Source organism: Anomaloglossus baeobatrachus, chromosome 10 (assembly GCF_048569485.1).
Source record: "Anomaloglossus baeobatrachus isolate aAnoBae1 chromosome 10, aAnoBae1.hap1, whole genome shotgun sequence".
NCBI classification, from domain to species: Eukaryota; Metazoa; Chordata; class Amphibia; order Anura; family Aromobatidae; genus Anomaloglossus; species Anomaloglossus baeobatrachus.
Window position 1 is genome coordinate 53,080,484 of NC_134362.1, and position 18,132 is coordinate 53,098,615.

At 45.8% G+C, this 18,132-nt stretch overlaps 2 protein-coding genes across 2 annotated transcripts in view; one reads left to right on the top strand and one right to left on the bottom strand.

Annotated features, from left to right (window-relative positions):
* LOC142254811 (uncharacterized) overlaps positions 1–18,132 on the top strand; it is a 120,151-nt gene that overhangs the window by 50,271 nt on the left and 51,748 nt on the right. Inside the window, exon 3 of the mRNA XM_075326130.1 lies at positions 6,263–6,362. Coding sequence (XP_075182245.1) covers positions 6,263–6,362 — 100 coding nt within the window. The remainder of the gene's footprint in view (positions 1–6,262; positions 6,363–18,132) is intronic.
* On the bottom strand, positions 9,553–14,062 carry LOC142255028 (uncharacterized). Its single transcript, XM_075326453.1, has 7 exons — positions 13,964–14,062; positions 13,811–13,888; positions 13,652–13,729; positions 13,341–13,554; positions 13,104–13,260; positions 12,573–12,974; positions 9,553–9,610 (listed from the first exon to the last, which is right to left on the bottom strand). The coding sequence occupies exons 1-7, from the start codon at positions 14,003–14,005 to the stop codon at positions 9,553–9,555; spliced, it is 1,029 nt and encodes a 342-aa protein (XP_075182568.1). The 5' UTR covers positions 14,006–14,062.

The following is an 18,132-nucleotide window of genomic DNA, read 5'->3' on the forward strand; positions in this document are numbered from 1 at the left end:
TCTTGGGGCGATCTAGGACCAGAAGTTCACAGCACATTGTGGGTCACAGATCCACTTTTGTGCCCACTCGCCATTCACCCTGAGTTGGAGCATATTTAATTCCATCTGGCAGTGAAGGGGTTAAGGATCATTTCTAACCTGCAGTGATCTCACAGATAGTTGTAATCTCAGCTGCAGCCACTCCCTTGTGTTGTAAATATCTGCTCCTCGCTGAACTATAGGTCATTTCTATTGCTGCCCACTTGGAAGACCCCAGTCTCTGGAGAAAGCTGAGGTTTTACTTCAGTTGCAGCTGAGACATTGCTGCTGGAGTATAAGTTGTTGTGTCTTTCCTCACCTGTTTGTCTTACTTTCCTTTTGTTGTGTTATTGCAGTGGAGAGACTAGTGTCTCTCTGCCCCTCACTAGCCAGGGTGAGTTTAGGGTCAGTGACGGCCTAGGTATGTGATTGGCGATGAGGGAAAGAACTGGTTGGGTGAGGGAGTGCAGGGATCAGCCTCAGGTGAGTGTTAGGAGGTGCTTCCCTCACTCTAGCATCAGGGCCCACCATTGTATCGCATACCCAGTGTACCCTGAGTATTGCAGGCGCTCACCGGGAGTTCTGTAACTCTCGGCGAAACCTTGGTAGTCACTGCGCAAGACTTCCATTAGTTTCTTGAAAACAGCAAAAGTTTGTGCATCTTGCTAATCAGATTAATTGTAATTGGGGTTCACTCATATTAATGCCAACTGCCTGGACCTGCTCTAGTTTTTGGCATAAATGGTTTGTCCACTTTAGTCTTGTATCCTTGGAAAGATACTAACACTGTAGTATGAATATTGAGGAGAGGGGGCACTGCTGTGAGTAATGGGGAAAGGAGCTGTGATGTTACAATTTGCGGAAAGAACAAGGTTGCTGGAGGATAATTGGAGGCACTGCTGAGACTACTGGTAAAGAAAGAACAGCTATGATTACCAGGGAATAAGAAAAAGGTACTGCTGCAGCTATTGGGTGAAAAAGGGGGAGGAGGTCCTACTTTGATTGCTGGGAACTTGTGGAGACCCTAATAATTACATGACTTTGGTATAGTCGACGTTCGGGATCTAACCACCTAAATTTACCCCTGTGGCTCAACTCCTCCCACAATCCCCAGTTGGTCAAAGAAAAGGCACTGACACCAGATTGGATAAACTGGCCACAGCGGCCAACAGTAATAACAGTAACCTCCCCCTGACCCCTACTTACTCCCAACCGTAAACACCAACTTGGCAACACCAATACAAAAAGGCGGGAAGGGTATAATTAACTAGCAAACAACGAGATCCGCCATTCCATTGCCGGTGGTCCCCCCAAATCACCAGACCACCAACCCAACGAGACTAATTAAGGATCAATATTTCCATGAATTTCATGTAGAATTTAAAACAACTTCAAGGACTCAACCCAACTGCCATAAGCCACCATGACCCTGCCACAACCACTAGGGGGGATGGGTGGAACTATCTTGGAAAGTGAAGGCTTAAAGGGGGGGCCCTACTTCTGGATTGCCCTATATAAACCCCCCCCATGGCCTAAAACTCCACCCCAGGAAACTCCTAGCCAAAGGCATGCTGGCCTCCACCCACAACCAAGGTTGAGGTTCTGGCCTGTTACTGAAGGAATGAGGTACAATAAATAATACTGAAGAGAGTCGTCATTATTGATGAAACTCATTACATTTCATGCATTTTGGGGTCATGTTGTGATGAACAGAAGTGAGAGAGGGTAACACTGTTAATGATGGAAGGGAGAAGAGAACACACTTGATGGACGAATAGACTCAGCTGTGACTATTTGGGGTCCAGGTGTCCAGGCTAACTATAGACATAGGAGCTAGCTTTATTGTACTACTGAATGAGAAAGATGCAAATTATATATATATATATATATATATATAAATATATTATATATATATATTTACTTAGTTTCACAAATTCACAAATCCGGTTTTAGTTCTAGGAAATTATCATATAATTATTTTCACAGATTCCCTGCTCCAAATTAAAAGTGCAGGTATTTGATTTAAAAATTGCCTAAAGGCTCTTGAGATGAAAGTTCCATAAAGCTACTCTCACCATTATTTCACAATTGGTACCAAATATTTGAAAAAAAACCCCCCATATTAATAACTAAGTTCTAATTAAAGTCTATATGGAAAGATTATTTAAACTGTGTGGATTAAAATTTTTAATTTAGGGTGACTATAAGTATTTTGCAAACGCTGTCCTACTTCCCTGCTTTGTGTGGATAATGCATCCAAGGTCATCCACAGTGTCCCCAATCTCGCTCCTGCGCATGCGCACTGCTCTTTGCCCAAAGTACTGTAACACGAAGGTGCTGGAAAAGATTAAAGACCGCCCTCGCATGCGCACTACAATACTTTGATCTGCCGTCAGCAGGACAGAGAGAAGTGCGCATGCGCAGGAGCGCAATGGAGGACTCTGTGTGGATGACGTAGGAAGTGTCATCCTCATGTTGAATAGAAGGAGGACAGCGATCGCAAGCAGAGAGGAGGCTCTGTTTCAAGACCAGCGGCACCCATCGGACCAGACTGCCCCGCAGGTGAGTATAATAAAAGGTGTTTTATGCATCATACACAGCAGCCTGGGCTCTAACGTAGAGCTTTCTAGAATGCTGTATATAAGGGCTTACTAGTGGTGGCCACAGTTTATTTGGGAAAAACCTGGTAACAGGTTCCCTTTAAGGAGCAATTAAACTTTGAATTTTTTTTATATTTGACAGGCAATTTAATTGCTTGCAGATTGGTGGGGATATGGGTCCTGAGACCCCTTCCGAATGCTTAATAGACTTAATAGTGAACAAACAGGAGTGCGCACATAAGCGGGCTTTACACGCTGTGATCTCGCTAGCGAGATCACAAACGATCATACCCGCCCCCGTCAGTTGTGCGACACGGGCATATCGCTGCCCGTGTCGCACAATCTCGCTTACCCCGTCACACGCACATACCTGCCCTGCGACGTCGCTCTGGCCAGCGTCCCACCCCCTTAAGAAGTCACAGCGACGTCACACGGCAGGTGGCCAATAGAAGTGGAGGGGCGGAGATGAGCGGGACGTAAACATCCCGCCCACCTCCTTCCTTCCGCATAGCCAGTGACCGCAGGTAAGGAGATGTTCCTCGCTCCTGCGGTGTCACACATAGCGATGTATGCTGCCGCAGAAACGACGAACAACATCGCTAACATCCTGAAAACGATTTTTTGTTTCAGGACGACCTCTCCACGGCAAACGATTTTGCCCTCTTTTGCGATCGTTTAAGATCGCTCTTAAGTGTTACACGCTGCGATCTCGTTAATGACGCCAGATATGCGTCACAAACACCGTGACCCCGGCGATAATTCATTAACGATATCGTAGCGTGTAAAGCCCGCTATAGAGTGGGGGGTTCAATAGAAGGCAACCAATGCTCCGCTTTCAGTGTGCAATATATATAAAATTTAGTTCCTCTCTAAAAGGCGGCACCGTAATGTGGTTGAGTTGAGCAATGTGCTCCCAGTGTTTCCGTAAGGTTCCTCCAGGTTCTCCGATTTCCTCTCACACGCGAAAGACATACTAATAGGGAATTTAGATTGTGAGCCCCAGTGGGGGCAATAATGATGATAATGTCTGCAAAGTGATGTGGAAATCTATGTCACTTTTATAAGCAAGTTAATTAAAAATAGGAACAGTGGTTATTTTGATGTATCCTACTCAGGACGTGTTGAGCTTACGTGTGTCGTCACCTTTACCACTGACAATAATTCTTATGCATCCTGTCGTTATAAATGTCACTTTAGCCAATAATGCCCTAAAAGAATCAAACATCAGATTCTGCATCAAGTACAATATTGCATACAGCTTTTTTGTTGCTCTGAACATTTCATAGAATTAAGGCCGCTTTACACACTGCGATATCGGTCCCGATATCGCTAGCGTGGGTACCCGCCCCCATCTGTTGTGCGACACAGGCAAATCGCTGCCCATGCCGCACAACATCGCCCAGACCCGTCATACATACTTACCTGCCCGGCGACGTCGCTGTGACCGGCGAACCGCCTCCTTTCTAAGGGGGCGGTCCGTGCGGCGTCACAGCGACGTCACTGAGCGGCCGCCCAATAGAAGCGGAGGGGCGGAGATGAGCGGGACGTCACATCCCGCCCACCTCCTTCCTTCCGCATAGTGGCCGGGAGGCAGGTAAGGAGAGCTTCCTCGTTCCTGTGGTGTCACACGGAGCGATGTGTGCTGCCGCAGGAATGAGGAGCAACCTCGTTACTGCTGCAGTAACGATTTTTGATAATGGACCCCCATGTCACCGATGAGCGATTTTGCACGTTTTTGCAACGATGCAAAATCGCTCATCGGTGTCACACGCAACAACATCGCTAATGCGGCCGGATGTGCGTCACAAATTCCGTGACCCCAACGACTCAGCATTAGCGATATCGTAGCATGTAAAGCCCCCTTAAAGTGATTGACTTTTACATTCATCGTGGAGTACGGATGGATAGATATCTGGTAGAAAACAAGCATTTGGCCTACAGCCGTTACACCTGCGATCTTCAGAACTTACCAGTCCGGTTCTGTCACTATGTGCCCTACATTACTCATGGCGGAGATTTTGTCCTCCTTAAACATATAAAAACACTCTTAGCAGTTCCCATAGGGTTAATGTTTTAAAAACATTTTGAAACTTTGACCTTATCTTGACATGGTGCAATCACAAATTAATCTGCTCAATATGACTCATCCTACAGTGATTTTGTGTAAGGAGATTATATTGTTGTCTGATAGACTTCATACACGTTGTAGCACTGGCATCCCTGCGGAGATGTCAACTTATTCACCGCCCCGGCTGGGTCGCGTCCTCTTCCAGACTCCCCTGGCCATTCACATGTGCTGCTGCCTCCATACTCCCCTCCCAGGCCATGTTCAATGCGCACTGAATTCCTGGGAGTGCACCTAAACACACATGCGCACACCTGCGATCGCGATGGTCCGGTCCTGATTGGTATAGTGCAGAGAGCTCCAAGCCCGTGCTGTGCGGCAAATGCATCAACTGTAGTAAAGCCGTGTCGGCGCCGGCCCCCTGCATAGTAACGATCATCACGGGGTCTGCGGGCACTCGGGTCGCAACAAGCAGCCACAGGGGCAGCTTGTCAATGGGATCAAAATCCCATTGAGAATATGTGACAAGACTTGAAATTTGCTGTCCACAGACACTCTGCATCTCACTGAGCCATTGTGCATAGAAGAATGGGCAAAATTTCAGCCTCTAGATGTGCAAAGGTGGTAGAGAAATCCCCCAAAAGACTTGCAGCAGTAATTGCAGCAAAGTATTGACTCAGGGGGCTGAATATACATGTATTTTCAGATTTATATTTTGAAAATATTTAGAAAACCATGTATCATTACCTTAATGCCGGCGTCACACGGTACGATATATTGGGCGATATGTCGGCGGGGTCACATTGTAAGTGACGCACATCCGGCATCGTTTGATAAATCGTAGCGTGTGACAGCTACGAGTGACGGTGAACGAGCAAAAATACTCACCTTATCGTTGCTCATTGACACGTCGCTCATTTTCAAAAAGTCGTTTCTTCTTCTGTGCTCCGGTTGTTCATCGTACCCGGGGCAGCACACATCGCTCCGTGTGATACCCCGGGAACGATGAACACAGCTTACCTGCGTCCCACCGGCAATGCGGAAGGAAAGAGTTGGGCGGGATGTTTACGTCCCGCTCATCTCCGCCCCTCCGCTTCTATTGGCCGGCCGCTGTGTGACGCCGAACGTCCCACCCCCTTCAGGAAGAGGATGTTCGCCGCCCACAGCGAGGTCGTCCGGGAGGTAAGTACGTGTGATGGGGGTTAACGACTTTGTAAGACACGGGCAACTAATTGCCCGTGATGCACAAACGACGGGGGCGGGTACGATCGCACGATAGATCGTACCGTGTGACGCCGGCATTACACTTATAAATACTTCTTTGTTTGTATTGGTATATCACATAGAATCCCCAAAATGTGGGCCTCAGGGGCTTGTATAAGCCTTGAAACGCTCATGATTGCAGTTACAATCCAGAATAGTTTTTATTCTATACATTAGATTCCTTCTGAGAAACAATTTAAAGATTTTTTTTACATTCACATAATGACTTTTGAAATTCAGTTTAAATACCTCTAACTTCACAATTGACCTGAAACAATTAGTATATAGACTAAACTCTATGCTTTTCCTTTAACAGGGCAGTTCTTTCAATGCTGGAGACATTATTGAGATTCTCCATCCTGGTCATCGTCACTGGGCGATATACATAGGAGACGGGAACATTGTGCATTTAACAGGTAATATCCAAATTGTGGGACAACTGTGTCCTGAAGGAAATTCCTAAACCACTCTATATGGATAGAAGAGAAATGTATTTAGGTGGAAAACCCTCTTTGGGTCCTATTCCACAAGTTTAAAGAGAACTTGTCAAGTTATTCATGCCTAAGGCCCCCTTCAGTGTTTCTGGTATGTGTGGTATCTATTTTTTTCACGGATACCGCAAATACCCATTATAATGTATGATGCTCTTTACATGTTTGTGTTTCCACACAAACTGTGTGTCCATATGAACCACACGTGTGTCCATGAGAAAAACATGTATATGTGTGACATGGACCAGAATTAAATGACTTTTATGTGTTAAAGATGTGCAAAGATGATAGATAGATTTTACAGGTATTAACCAAATAACTAATTAAATGAACAAAAAAAAAAAAAATGAAGTGGGGCCCCCCCACAATTTTTACTGGTTAGCACAAATGGGGGGGACCCCATGTCATTTTTTTCATTTAATTATTTAGTTGGCTAAATAGAAAGCTTTACTAGTGCTAATGAGTGAGCAATACTATGCTCGGGTGCTTGTTAGTAGTAATGATGATCCAGCACTATCATGCTCTGGCTCTGGTGCCCAGTACTCATAACGAGCAGTTGGATACTCTAATGAGTGCAACTCGAACATCAAGTATAATGGCAGTAAACGAAGGACTCGAGCATTATTCTGGGAACACTTCCTGAAAAATCAATGCATCCACGATTGACTTCCATTATATTTGGGTACTCGAGTCATGCTGATCTAAGCATCTTATGGCTCATTTTGAGTACCGAGCACCTGAGCATAGTAGTGATGGATTATCACGATTTACAAGAGAACTATTATATATACTGTATTCTTTGTTTTATAAGACGCACCGGATTATAAGACGCACCCCAAATTTAGAGATAAGAAAAGGTAAAAAAAAAATATGGGGTCCGTTTTATAATCCGGTGGTGTCTTACCGGGGAGGTGGGGCAGCAGCGGTGGTGGAGCAGGGTCATTGGAGGCAGAGCCGGCGTTGGAGTATGGCAATGCTGCGGGCGGTGCAGAGGGGGGCCCAGATGCTCACTGCAGGCTGTAGTGCTGTGCTAGTGTACCGCCCCCGTAGCAGCGGCCGAGCCATTCGGATCCGGAACCGCGGTGGCTCGAGGGGGTCTCCGGACCTGGGGGTTCACACGGACACTCGAATTAAAAGGAGTGGGGGAGTATGTACAAGGGATTAGGAAAGTTCGTGACGCCACCCACGGTGCGTGGTAAGGTGTAGGGTACCACTGCTGCTGTTGGGGGAACCCGGTGGTGGTGGTATGGCAGCAAGATGTTTTTAACTCCTCCGTGGGTAGGGGATTTGTGCCCGGCCTCCGGTGACGGTAGTGAAGGGGTGCCGTTGGAGAGGAAAGGGTTTTTGCGTACTCACTCAGTCCAGCAATAATGACACCGACAGCTTGTAAACCAGAATTCTGAGTACCAATGCAGCCAGGAGGTAGCACACTGGGATCCGTGTCCTTGGTGTTACTTGTTGGCCCGTGGCCTTTTCATTGGCACCTTTGTCACTGTTGGACCCTTTAGTATAGAACAAGTCAGGTCCCGCTCACCCGTATGGCTAACGGAGTGAGCTTGCTCTCAGGGTTCACGCTCGGGATTTTCTGGACTGTGTGTGGGAAAGTCCTATCCCATCGGTGCGCTTGTACCCCGATTTTGGAGCGGGTGAGGCATGAATCTTGAAGTCTTCACCCCGTCGGGTAAATTACCAGGACGCTTGAAGCTACTTCCCGGCCTAGGGTCCACGTACCCCGTCGTGCCCTGACCCCTGCCCGGAGATGGCTCAAGGCCACCAGCTGCCCTCCTCGGCAGATCCGTGACCCTTGACACGATCCCCTGCGACCGGGGTTCCAGTACAGGAAGTCCAGCTACTACCAGGTCCAGACCACCGTCTGCCACCTAGGACTCAGGAGCCCAGCTCCCACCTGTGACCTCTCCTCTCAAGAGTCACCTTCCTACTACTCCGCTTTTGACACTTCTCACCTCTCCTTACCAACCCCCCAAGTGGGTGGCCCTATTCCCCTCAGGCCCCCCAATGGTGTGTCTGATGGGTGTGATGTAAAGTGTTCCCAGGATTTTGATTGGCTTTGATTTCAGTAACACTAAAGAACAGGGATCCATAACCAAGGAGGATTGGATATCATGCTGAAGGGCAGATTGCACAATACCCTGTGACGACCTGATAGGTCAGGGCGTCACACTAGGGCAGCCGGCGCTGGTCTGTGCTGGGGCTGCCGTTGTGCTCTATGCTGGTGCTTGCTGCGGGCAGTGAGGCACTGGCCATTTTGAAGATGTTGGCAGTGCAGAGTTCAGCGTGTGCACAGATGAGAGCTTGAGTGTTGAGAGCTACATCAGCGCATGCGCCGACTCTGGGCGACATTATTTCAAGCCCTTACCGCCGACAACTTCAAAATGGGCCGTATCTTGCTACCAGCCGCACAGAACCTCGCCACCCGCCGCAGAGAGCAGCGCTCGCAGTACAGCGCACAGAATTGCCCTGCCTCCTGTGACCCCTCTCCACCACTCCCTGGTAAGCTACATTCGGATTTTAAGACGCACCTCTCATTTTCCTCCCAAACTTGTGGGAAGAAAAGTACATCTTATAATCTGAAAAATACGGATATCTTGTATCTATTATCCATCTATCTTTGCATATCTTTAACACATAAAAACAATTAATTTTAGTGTCTTGGGTTTTTTCCAGTACATGTCACACGGACACGGACGGCACACACAGATAGCATGGGGTAGTACATGAATGACACACAGATGGTCAAAACGGATTATGCCACTTGTGCGTTTTTATATGCGCACTTGTGAAGGGGACCTAAGACAAGGAAAATAGAACATATTATCTCACCCATGGATTATTCATTCTCTGCTCCAAACCATATGAATTTATTCTGTCCCGATGTCTTTGTAATGACAAGACCAAACAGTTCCAGCTTTCAAGACTAAAAACATCAAAGCTTATTTCTGCACATATAAAACATCACTTGAATGCCAGAAATATAGCAATTCCTAATGTTGGGCACATAAGTAATGTCTTAAATATGCTAAAATAAACTTGTATTTCTTTTACTCCTGAAAGTCGAAACACAATTTTTGGTTTTGCCAAGTGATTGATGCTGCCTCTACCATTGGTAGCATAAGTCAAAAACAGGCTCCATAATTACAAATATCTGTTTTATTCTAAAAAAAACAAACAAAAAGAAAAACAAAAAAACCCTTCCCCTTTAAACAGGAGCCAGGAATGAGGATATTGGTCACATGGGTAGGTCCCCGAAGGCTTTTCTCCACCCAGCTTAGCTAGATTGTCAAGTCTCTGCTAACAGGTGCATATGGAGAGACCTGTCAATCTAGCTGGGTTTGAGCATGGAGAAGTTGGCGGAGATCTACCATGTTGACTTGTCTCCACATTTCCAGGTCCTGATTAAACTACATTTAATTAGAAGCTGAAACATAGATATTTGTAATCAGAAAGCCTGTGATTGAGTCATGCTGCCATTGGTTCACCTGTTAACTGCTACTTTAAAGGAGTACTCTGGGAATATAAAAAGTTGTTCTAATGGCCATTCCCTCAGGCTACTTTCACACATCAGTTTTCTGTATTCAGGCACAGTCCTTTTTTTTGCCGTATCCAACGTTTCCGTTTTTGTTGTGCAAACCGGAGCAAACCGGACCTACCGGATCCGTTTTTAAGCGGATCCGTTTAGGACGGATCCGTTAAAAAACGGATCCGGTAGGTCCGGTTTGCATCCGTTTTGCATCCGTTATGTCCGTTTTTTGACGGATCCGTTTTTTTAACACTAAACAAACAATTAACGCGTTCCGTATTCTGATTGGCTATTGGGAACATATAGTATATATACAGTATTTTGAAGCATATATGACAGAATGAAGACAGAGGCAAGCAGAAACCATGGATGCTATTCTTGCAAATTACACAAAGATCGCTGCAGATTTTATATTTGAGGCAAATCGCTTGGCTATCATCGTCAGAGAAAAGGAGCGACAGCGACTGAGGCGTCAGCGACATCGACGCTTTTGGATCCATCCCCTGACTGCACAGAGACTGACACGTGGGGTGTTTTCAACCCTATACCTGGAGCTCCGTGGAAACCATGAAAAATTCACAAGCTATGTCCGGATGTCAGTGATTAATTTTGACGTCCTCCTTGGCCTTGTTGCGGACAACATCCGTAAAACGGACACCTACAGCCGGTTATCTATAACACCCGAGGAGCGTTTGCTGGTTACGCTTAGGTAAGTTTTTTTTTTTTAAATTGTATCCTCCTGTAAATTGACTTTTAACTGTAATGTGTTTGCTATTATTTTTTTATAATTATTGTCTTTCCTTTACAGATTCCTTGCAACTGGAGAGTCGCTTTCATCCCTCCACTACCAGTTTCGACTAGGAATTTCCACCATCTCGGGAATCATTAGAGACACTTGCCAAGCCTTGTGGGATTGCCTCCATGATGATTTCATCCCCCAGCCCACCAGGGACAGATGGCTTGCAATTGCTGAACAATACTATAACATTTGTCAGTTTCCAAATTGCCTTGGCTCAGTGGACGGCAAACATATAAGAATTGTGAAACCAGCTGCTTCGGGGTCAGAATACTACAATTATAAAAAGTATTTCTCAATTGTCCTAATGGCAATAACGGATGCGGACTACAAATTCATCTCAGTGGACATTGGCGCATATGGGAGATCCAATGACTCTCAGGTCTTTAAAATGTCCCCAATGGGTCGGCGAATCTATGGGAATACTTTTGATTTCCCTCCTGCAAGACCTCTTCCTGGCACATGTGAGCCCCCAATGCCCTTTGTTTTTGTGGCCGACGAAGCCTTTCAACTCTCCCAACATCTATTGAAGCCATATGCAAGCCGTGGATTGACGCAAACACAAAAAATATTTAATTACAGATTATCCAGAGCCAGAAGAATGGTGGAATGCTCCTTTGGGATACTAACCAGCAAATGGCGAGTGTTGTTAACAGCCATTAATTTAAACATTGAAACTGTGGATGAAATTGTGAAAGCATGTGTGGTACTGCACAATTTTGTTTTAACAAAGGAACCTTTGTCCTTGGATGACCATAGTTTGGAATCCACCACTTTGTCTGACTACACCAGTCCTGGATTTAGGAGTAGTGTTGCCTGTTCAACAATCCGTGACAAATATGCTGACTATTTTGTGTCCCCAGAAGGTAGAGTAGATTGGCAAGATCAAATGGTGTAAGATTTTTGTTTAGTTTTATAACAAATAAAAATAGTTAAAAATAAATTAAAAAATATCTTGTTAACCTTGTTAATTTTAAGCTTTCACTCGCTTTAAAAATTTGTAATTTTTACACCGTCAAATTACTACATGTTATGTTTTTGTATTACCTTTTTATTTACTTAACTTGCAAAATAATATTCCCCCCAAAAAAAACAAGAACAAATAAATACTTTTCAACAAAAAACTTTTATTTTTATTACTAACATAAATTATAAATTGGTATATCTTGGGCTTGGGGTGGAGATAGTACTGGAGGGGCTGACAGGTGGGAACACACGCACAGTTGGAGTATTGAGGGTGGAAAGTGGTGTTGGTGGTGGTGGTGGGGAAGTAACAGAAGGTGAAGGTGTGGTAGAGAAACCAAGAGGGAAACCAGGAGATGGGATGGGATTTGGTAAGGATTGAGGGGTGGAGTGGAGGGATTGGGAGACAGAAGAGGTGGCGGGTGAATTAGTGGTTTGAGTTGGGGTCATGATGGCTGTGGAAGGCGAGATGTGGTAGTGGGTAGGAAGTGTAGGGGCAGATGTGGTTGGGAGCTGGTACTGGGCCGCAGACTGGTACTGGGCTGCAGGCTGGTACTGGGCTGCAGGCTGGTACTGGGCAGCAGGCTGGTACTGGGCAGCAGGCTGGTACTGGGCAGCAGGGGGAGTAGGGACAATGGCTGGAGGGGGGGCAGGTGGTCTTGTAGGGGTGGGTGGAGGTGGTTGGGAGTCAACCTGCGCCAGAGCCTGCCGTGTGGCTTGCATTACATGCATCTGATGGTCAAGAGATAGCTTTTCCATGCGCTCTAGTACGGCTTGAAAAAAACAATGATTGGGTGATTTACTTGCATCTAAATGCAGCCTGTCCAGACGCGTGCACAATTCGTGTGTATTTTTTTCCATATTGGCATTTAGGAAGCTAAAAGATGCACGATTTTGTTCTGATAATAATTGAATGGCGTTCTGGAAGGCTGCATTTAGATGCAAGAACTCGGGCGCATAGCTCTTTTCCTGACCCCTATGACGCTGACGCCCAGAACCCAAAGGTGTTCTACTGAGGGCAGCAGTGTCAGAGGGGTGGGGTAGGGGAAAAGCTATCTCATCACCAGCAGCTTCAGGTAATGAAGTCTCACGGGAAGCTCCAGCGCAGGTGGATGGGACAGATGTAGATGGAAGGGAAGGTTCAGATGGGTGGGGTCTGTGCGTGTGTTCACCAGTGGCGGACTGTTCAGGGATCGCTCCTGTCGGGTTCGATGCAGGCTCCTGAGTGCTGCAGACGGTGCTGGTAAAAAGAGGAAAAACAAAATAATAATTAATTTAATTGCTATACAGTGCCACAGAAAAAAAAAAAAAGGCAAAAAAAATCAGACATAAAATATTATACTTTGTACATATTTTGGGGAATATTTACCTTCTGCACACCATAGTTGTCCGGAGGAACGACAACGCTCTAAAGTAACGGTACTTCGATCTGCGTCCTCCGGATCCACTCGGGGCCTGCATCTCTTGATTTAACTCCTTTTTGAAGCGATCCCTGATAGACCGCCACCGCTTCTGAAGTTTGTCACCTGAAAGTGGAAAACACAAAGTGGTTAGTATACAACACATTACATCCTGCATCATAACCTACTGAACTGTGAATACTTACGCTGTTTCTTCTGGCCACGAGAATTGAGCTCCCCCCAACCTTCTACCGCTGCGTGGCATACCTCGTCCCAGAGTCGACGGGTTACGATAGTATCAGCGTGGCGGCGGTCAGCCATGTTCCACAGCGGCTCCCTCTCTCTAACTTCATCGATGAGGAGGTCGATGTTGATAAATCCGGCCTCCTCACCGTCAGAATCGGGAGCACGCTGTGATGCCTGTTCAAAGAAAGAAAAAAGAAATTAAAAAAAAAAATAGACAAAAATTCACACTGACATGAAAAAAAAAAAAAAAAAAAAAAAAACAAAAACTTACAGTATGACCACCGCCACCTCGACGACGACCCTGGGACGGTCTTGGGGGAGCTCTATCGTGAGCCCTAGAAGTTGAAGCCTTTAGTGAATAAAAAAAAAAAAACATTATTTACTTATGTGTTTGGTGTGCTGTGGTAAACAATTCCTGTATGAAACTTACACTCTGACCGCCCGCTCCGTGTATTTCTCCACCCCTTCCGTCCTCTTCTGGCAGCATCTCCTGTGATGTTTCGGCCACCTGTGTAAATGTCGTTTATTTAAAAAATTTTTTTGTTTTTTTAAAAAAAAAAAAAAAAAAAAAAAAAAAAAATACCTCAGTTTGTGAACCGAAGGGCGGGCTACCAGAAGACGACATATTTTATTACAGGCCACGCACACCAACTTGATGGGCCAAACTTTTCCGTCAACACTGCACCTGCAAAAAAAGAAAAAAAAATGTCTAAGTACATGTACGCAGCTCACAGCAGTGATCTGTGGACAGTACTGTGGACATTACCTCTGGAACACTGTCCTCCAAATTCGCACTGACTGGAAACGGACACAGGAACTGGCTGTCCTCAAATTTTCCGGCAACACTGCACCTGCAAAAAAAGAAAAAAAAATGTCTAAGTACATGTACGCAGCTCACAGCAGTGATCTGTGGACAGTACTGTGGACATTACCTCTGGAACACTGTCCTCCAAATTCGCACTGACTGGAAACGGACACAGGAACTGGCTGTCCTCAAATTTTCCGGCAACACTGCACCTGCAAAAAAAGAAAAAAAAATGTCTAAGTACATGTACGCAGCTCACAGCAGTGATCTGTGGACAGTACTGTGGACATTACCTCTGGAACACTGTCCTCCAAATTCGCACTGACTGGAAACGGACACAGGAACTGGCTGTCCTCAAATTTTCCGGCAACACTGCACCTGCAAAAAAAGAAAAAAAAATGTCTAAGTACATGTACGCAGCTCACAGCAGTGATCTGTGGACAGTACTGTGGACATTACCTCTGGAACACTGTCCTCCAAATTCGCACTGACTGGAAACGGACACAGGAACTGGCTGTCCTCAAATTTTCCGGCAACACTGCACCTGCAAAAAAAGAAAAAAAAATGTCTAAGTACATGTACGCAGCTCACAGCAGTGATCTGTGGACAGTACTGTGGACATACCTCTTCCCTGGAGCACTGGACTGGAGGACAGCAGAAGTTGAAGTCAGGAACCAACGGCAGGAGGTGTGTAGAATGTGCTGGATCCTTTTATAAGTTTTGTGATGCAGAAAAAAAAAATTTGCGCATGCTCTGTTTACCAAACCGGATGCGGTCACCGCATCCGGTTTAAACCGCATTGCGCCGGATCCGGCATGCATAGACACCCATTGTATACAATGCCGTATTGCGCCGGATCCGGCGGAATACGGTTTTTTTAAGGGGACAAAAAACGTTACATGATACGTTCTATCCGGCAGCCGCATTCAATTATTTTGCCGCATCCGGAAAAAAACGGATGCAACGCAAAGCCATCCGGTACAATCCGGCAACAATGCAAGTCTATGGGGAAAAAATGGATGCGGTACCGGATCCGTTTTACCCGTTTTTTTCCGGATTGAACCTGATGGCAAAAAACTGATGTGTGAAAGTAGCCTCATGAACTATAAAAGATGTGATCCATAATGCTGTTCCTCCCCATCACCAAACCTGTAATTCAGTGCAACACCGGAGCTGCTCCTTGGGGTTCCCCCTACCTTCTCGAATGTAACATCACTCATGGACACATGGCATGGCCATACCCTATATTCTAGGGCTGCAGGGAAGCAGATATTATCAGGGGGCTGGCTGTTACTAGACACCAGGTGCAGGTCATGCCCCTGATGTGTGATGTAACATCCCAGGAGAGGATGGGGCGCACAAAGGAACAGCTCCAGCATCATACTAAATTACAGGTACCATGAGGGTTGGAAACAGCACTATGGTTAACATCTTTATAGTTTATAAGAGCATGGCCATTAGAATAACTTTTTATCTCCCTGGAGTACTTCTTTAACTTACAAGAGTTATATGACTGCTGATTAGATTTCTAGCTATTTCCTTTGTATACAGTAATCAACAGTATTTCTTATCTAGACAAAACCTAGTGCCTTGATAAGATGCATAGTGCTGTTTCTTACCATCACAAAACCTGTAATTCAGTGTAACGCTGGGGCTGCTCCTTGGTGTTCTCCCTACCTTCTGGGATGTAATATCACACATCAGGGGGCATAGCCATACCCCCTATTCTAGGGCTGCAGGGAAGAAGATATTATCAGGGAGCTGGCTGTTACTAGACACCAGGTGCAGGCCACACCCCTGATGTGTGGTGTAACATCACAGGAGGGGATGGGGCGCACAAAGGAGCAGCTCCAGCATCATACTAAATTACAGGTATCATGAGGGTAGAGAACAGCACTATGGCTCACATCTTTATAGTTTATGAGAACATGGCCTTTAGAATCTATTATTTTTTATCTCCCCGGAGTACCCCTTTAAAGTACAAGAGTTATATGACTGCTGACTAGATTTCTAGCAAATTCCTTTGTGTACAGTAATCAACAGTATTTCTTATCAAGGCAAAACCTAGTGCCTTGATAAGATCCATAGTGCTGTTTCTTACCATCACAAATTCTGTAATTCATTGTAAGGCTGGAGCTGCTCTTTGGTGTTCCCTCTACCTTCTTTGATGTAACATCACACATCAGGGGGCATGGCCACACCCCTATTTTAGGGCTGCAGGGAAGCAGATATTATCAGGGAGCTGGCTGTTACTAGACACCAGGTGCAGGCCACGCCCCTGATGTGTGATTTAACATCCCAGAAGGGAGGGGGCGCACCAAGGAGCAGCTCCAGCATCATACTAAATTACAGGTACCATGAGGGTGGAAAACAGCACTATGGCTAACATCTTTATAGTTTATGAGAGCATGTCCATTAGAATAACTTTTTATCTCCCCAGAGTACCCCTTTAAGTTACAAGAGTTATATGACAGCTGCTGAGATTTCTAGCGATTTTGTTCGGGTGCACTAATTAGCCATATTTCATATTAAGGCAAAACCTAGTGCAAGATATTGGTGCATCTTCCAGGTTCTGTAATACTTTTAGGCCTCTTTACAACAGACAACATTTCCAACCTCTGGCAAGAAATTGGTGTTTTGAAAATTTGTGCAATGAGAAACGTCTGGTGATTACCATCAGGGCCACCTTTTATGCTGAGGGATGGAAGCTCCTTCTTATTGGGACAGAAGCTCCTTCCTGTTGGGACGGAAGCTCCTTCCTGTTGGGACGGAAGCTCTTTCCTGTTGGGACGGAAGCTCCTTCCTGTTGGGACGGAAGCTCCTTCCTGTTGGGACGGAAGCCACTTCCTGTTGGGACGGGAGCCCCTTCCTGTTGGGACGGAAGCTCTTTCCTGTTGGGACGGAAGCTCCTTCCTGTTGGGACGGAAGCTCCTTCCTGTTGGGCGAGGAGTCTCATTGTCGAGTAGAGAAGGCTCCTGCTAGAGCTGAGCATCGGGTAACAGGACTTAGGCGGGCTTTGCACGTTGTGACATCGCAAGCCGATGCTGTGATGTCGAGTGCGATAGTCCCCGCCCCGTTGCACATGTGATATCTTGTGATAGCTGGCGTAGCGAACATTGTCGCTACGTCAGCTTCACATGCACTCACCTGTCTTGTGACGTCGCTCTGGTCTGCGATCCACCTCCTTACAAAGAGGGGGGGCCGTGAGGCGTCACAGCGACGTCACACGGCAGGCGGACAATAGCAGTGGAGGGGCGGAGATGAGCAGGATGTAAACATTCCGCCCACCTCCTTCCTTCTCATAGTAGCCGGGAAGCAGGTAAGGTGAAGTTCCTCGCTCCTGCGACTTCATACACAGCGATGTGTGCTGCCGCAGGAACGAGGAGCAACATCGTAAAACTGGCATTATGGAAATGTCGGAGAATATACCGATGATACGATAACGACGCTTTTGCGCTCATTCATCGTATCATCTAGGATTTACACACTACGACATCGCAAGTGATGCTGGATGTGCGTCACTTTTGATTTGACTCCATCGACATTGCACGTGCGATGTCGCAACGTGCAAAGCCGCCCTTACTGTAAATGTGTCTGTCTACCAATTTCCATATGCAAAAAAATCATGTCACTATTAATAATTATTATGGTGAAATTAATGATGGATATCAGTGAAGAAGAGTAACATTTTAGCTGTTATCATTCACAATTGCTAATTATCCTGGGGTGATAAAGGATATCCCTATTCCCATTCTCTTGCTGCAGGCAAGACGTACAGTTGTGGATGAAAGTTTTGAGATGGACACATTTTTTTTTCACAAAGTTTTGTGCTTCAGTATTTTTAGATTGTTTGGTCAGAGATTTCTATGGTTACTCTAAAACAAATGATCAATTTCCTAATGTTTTTAAGGTTTTCAAATATATGAAGTTTATGCAAAGACTCAATA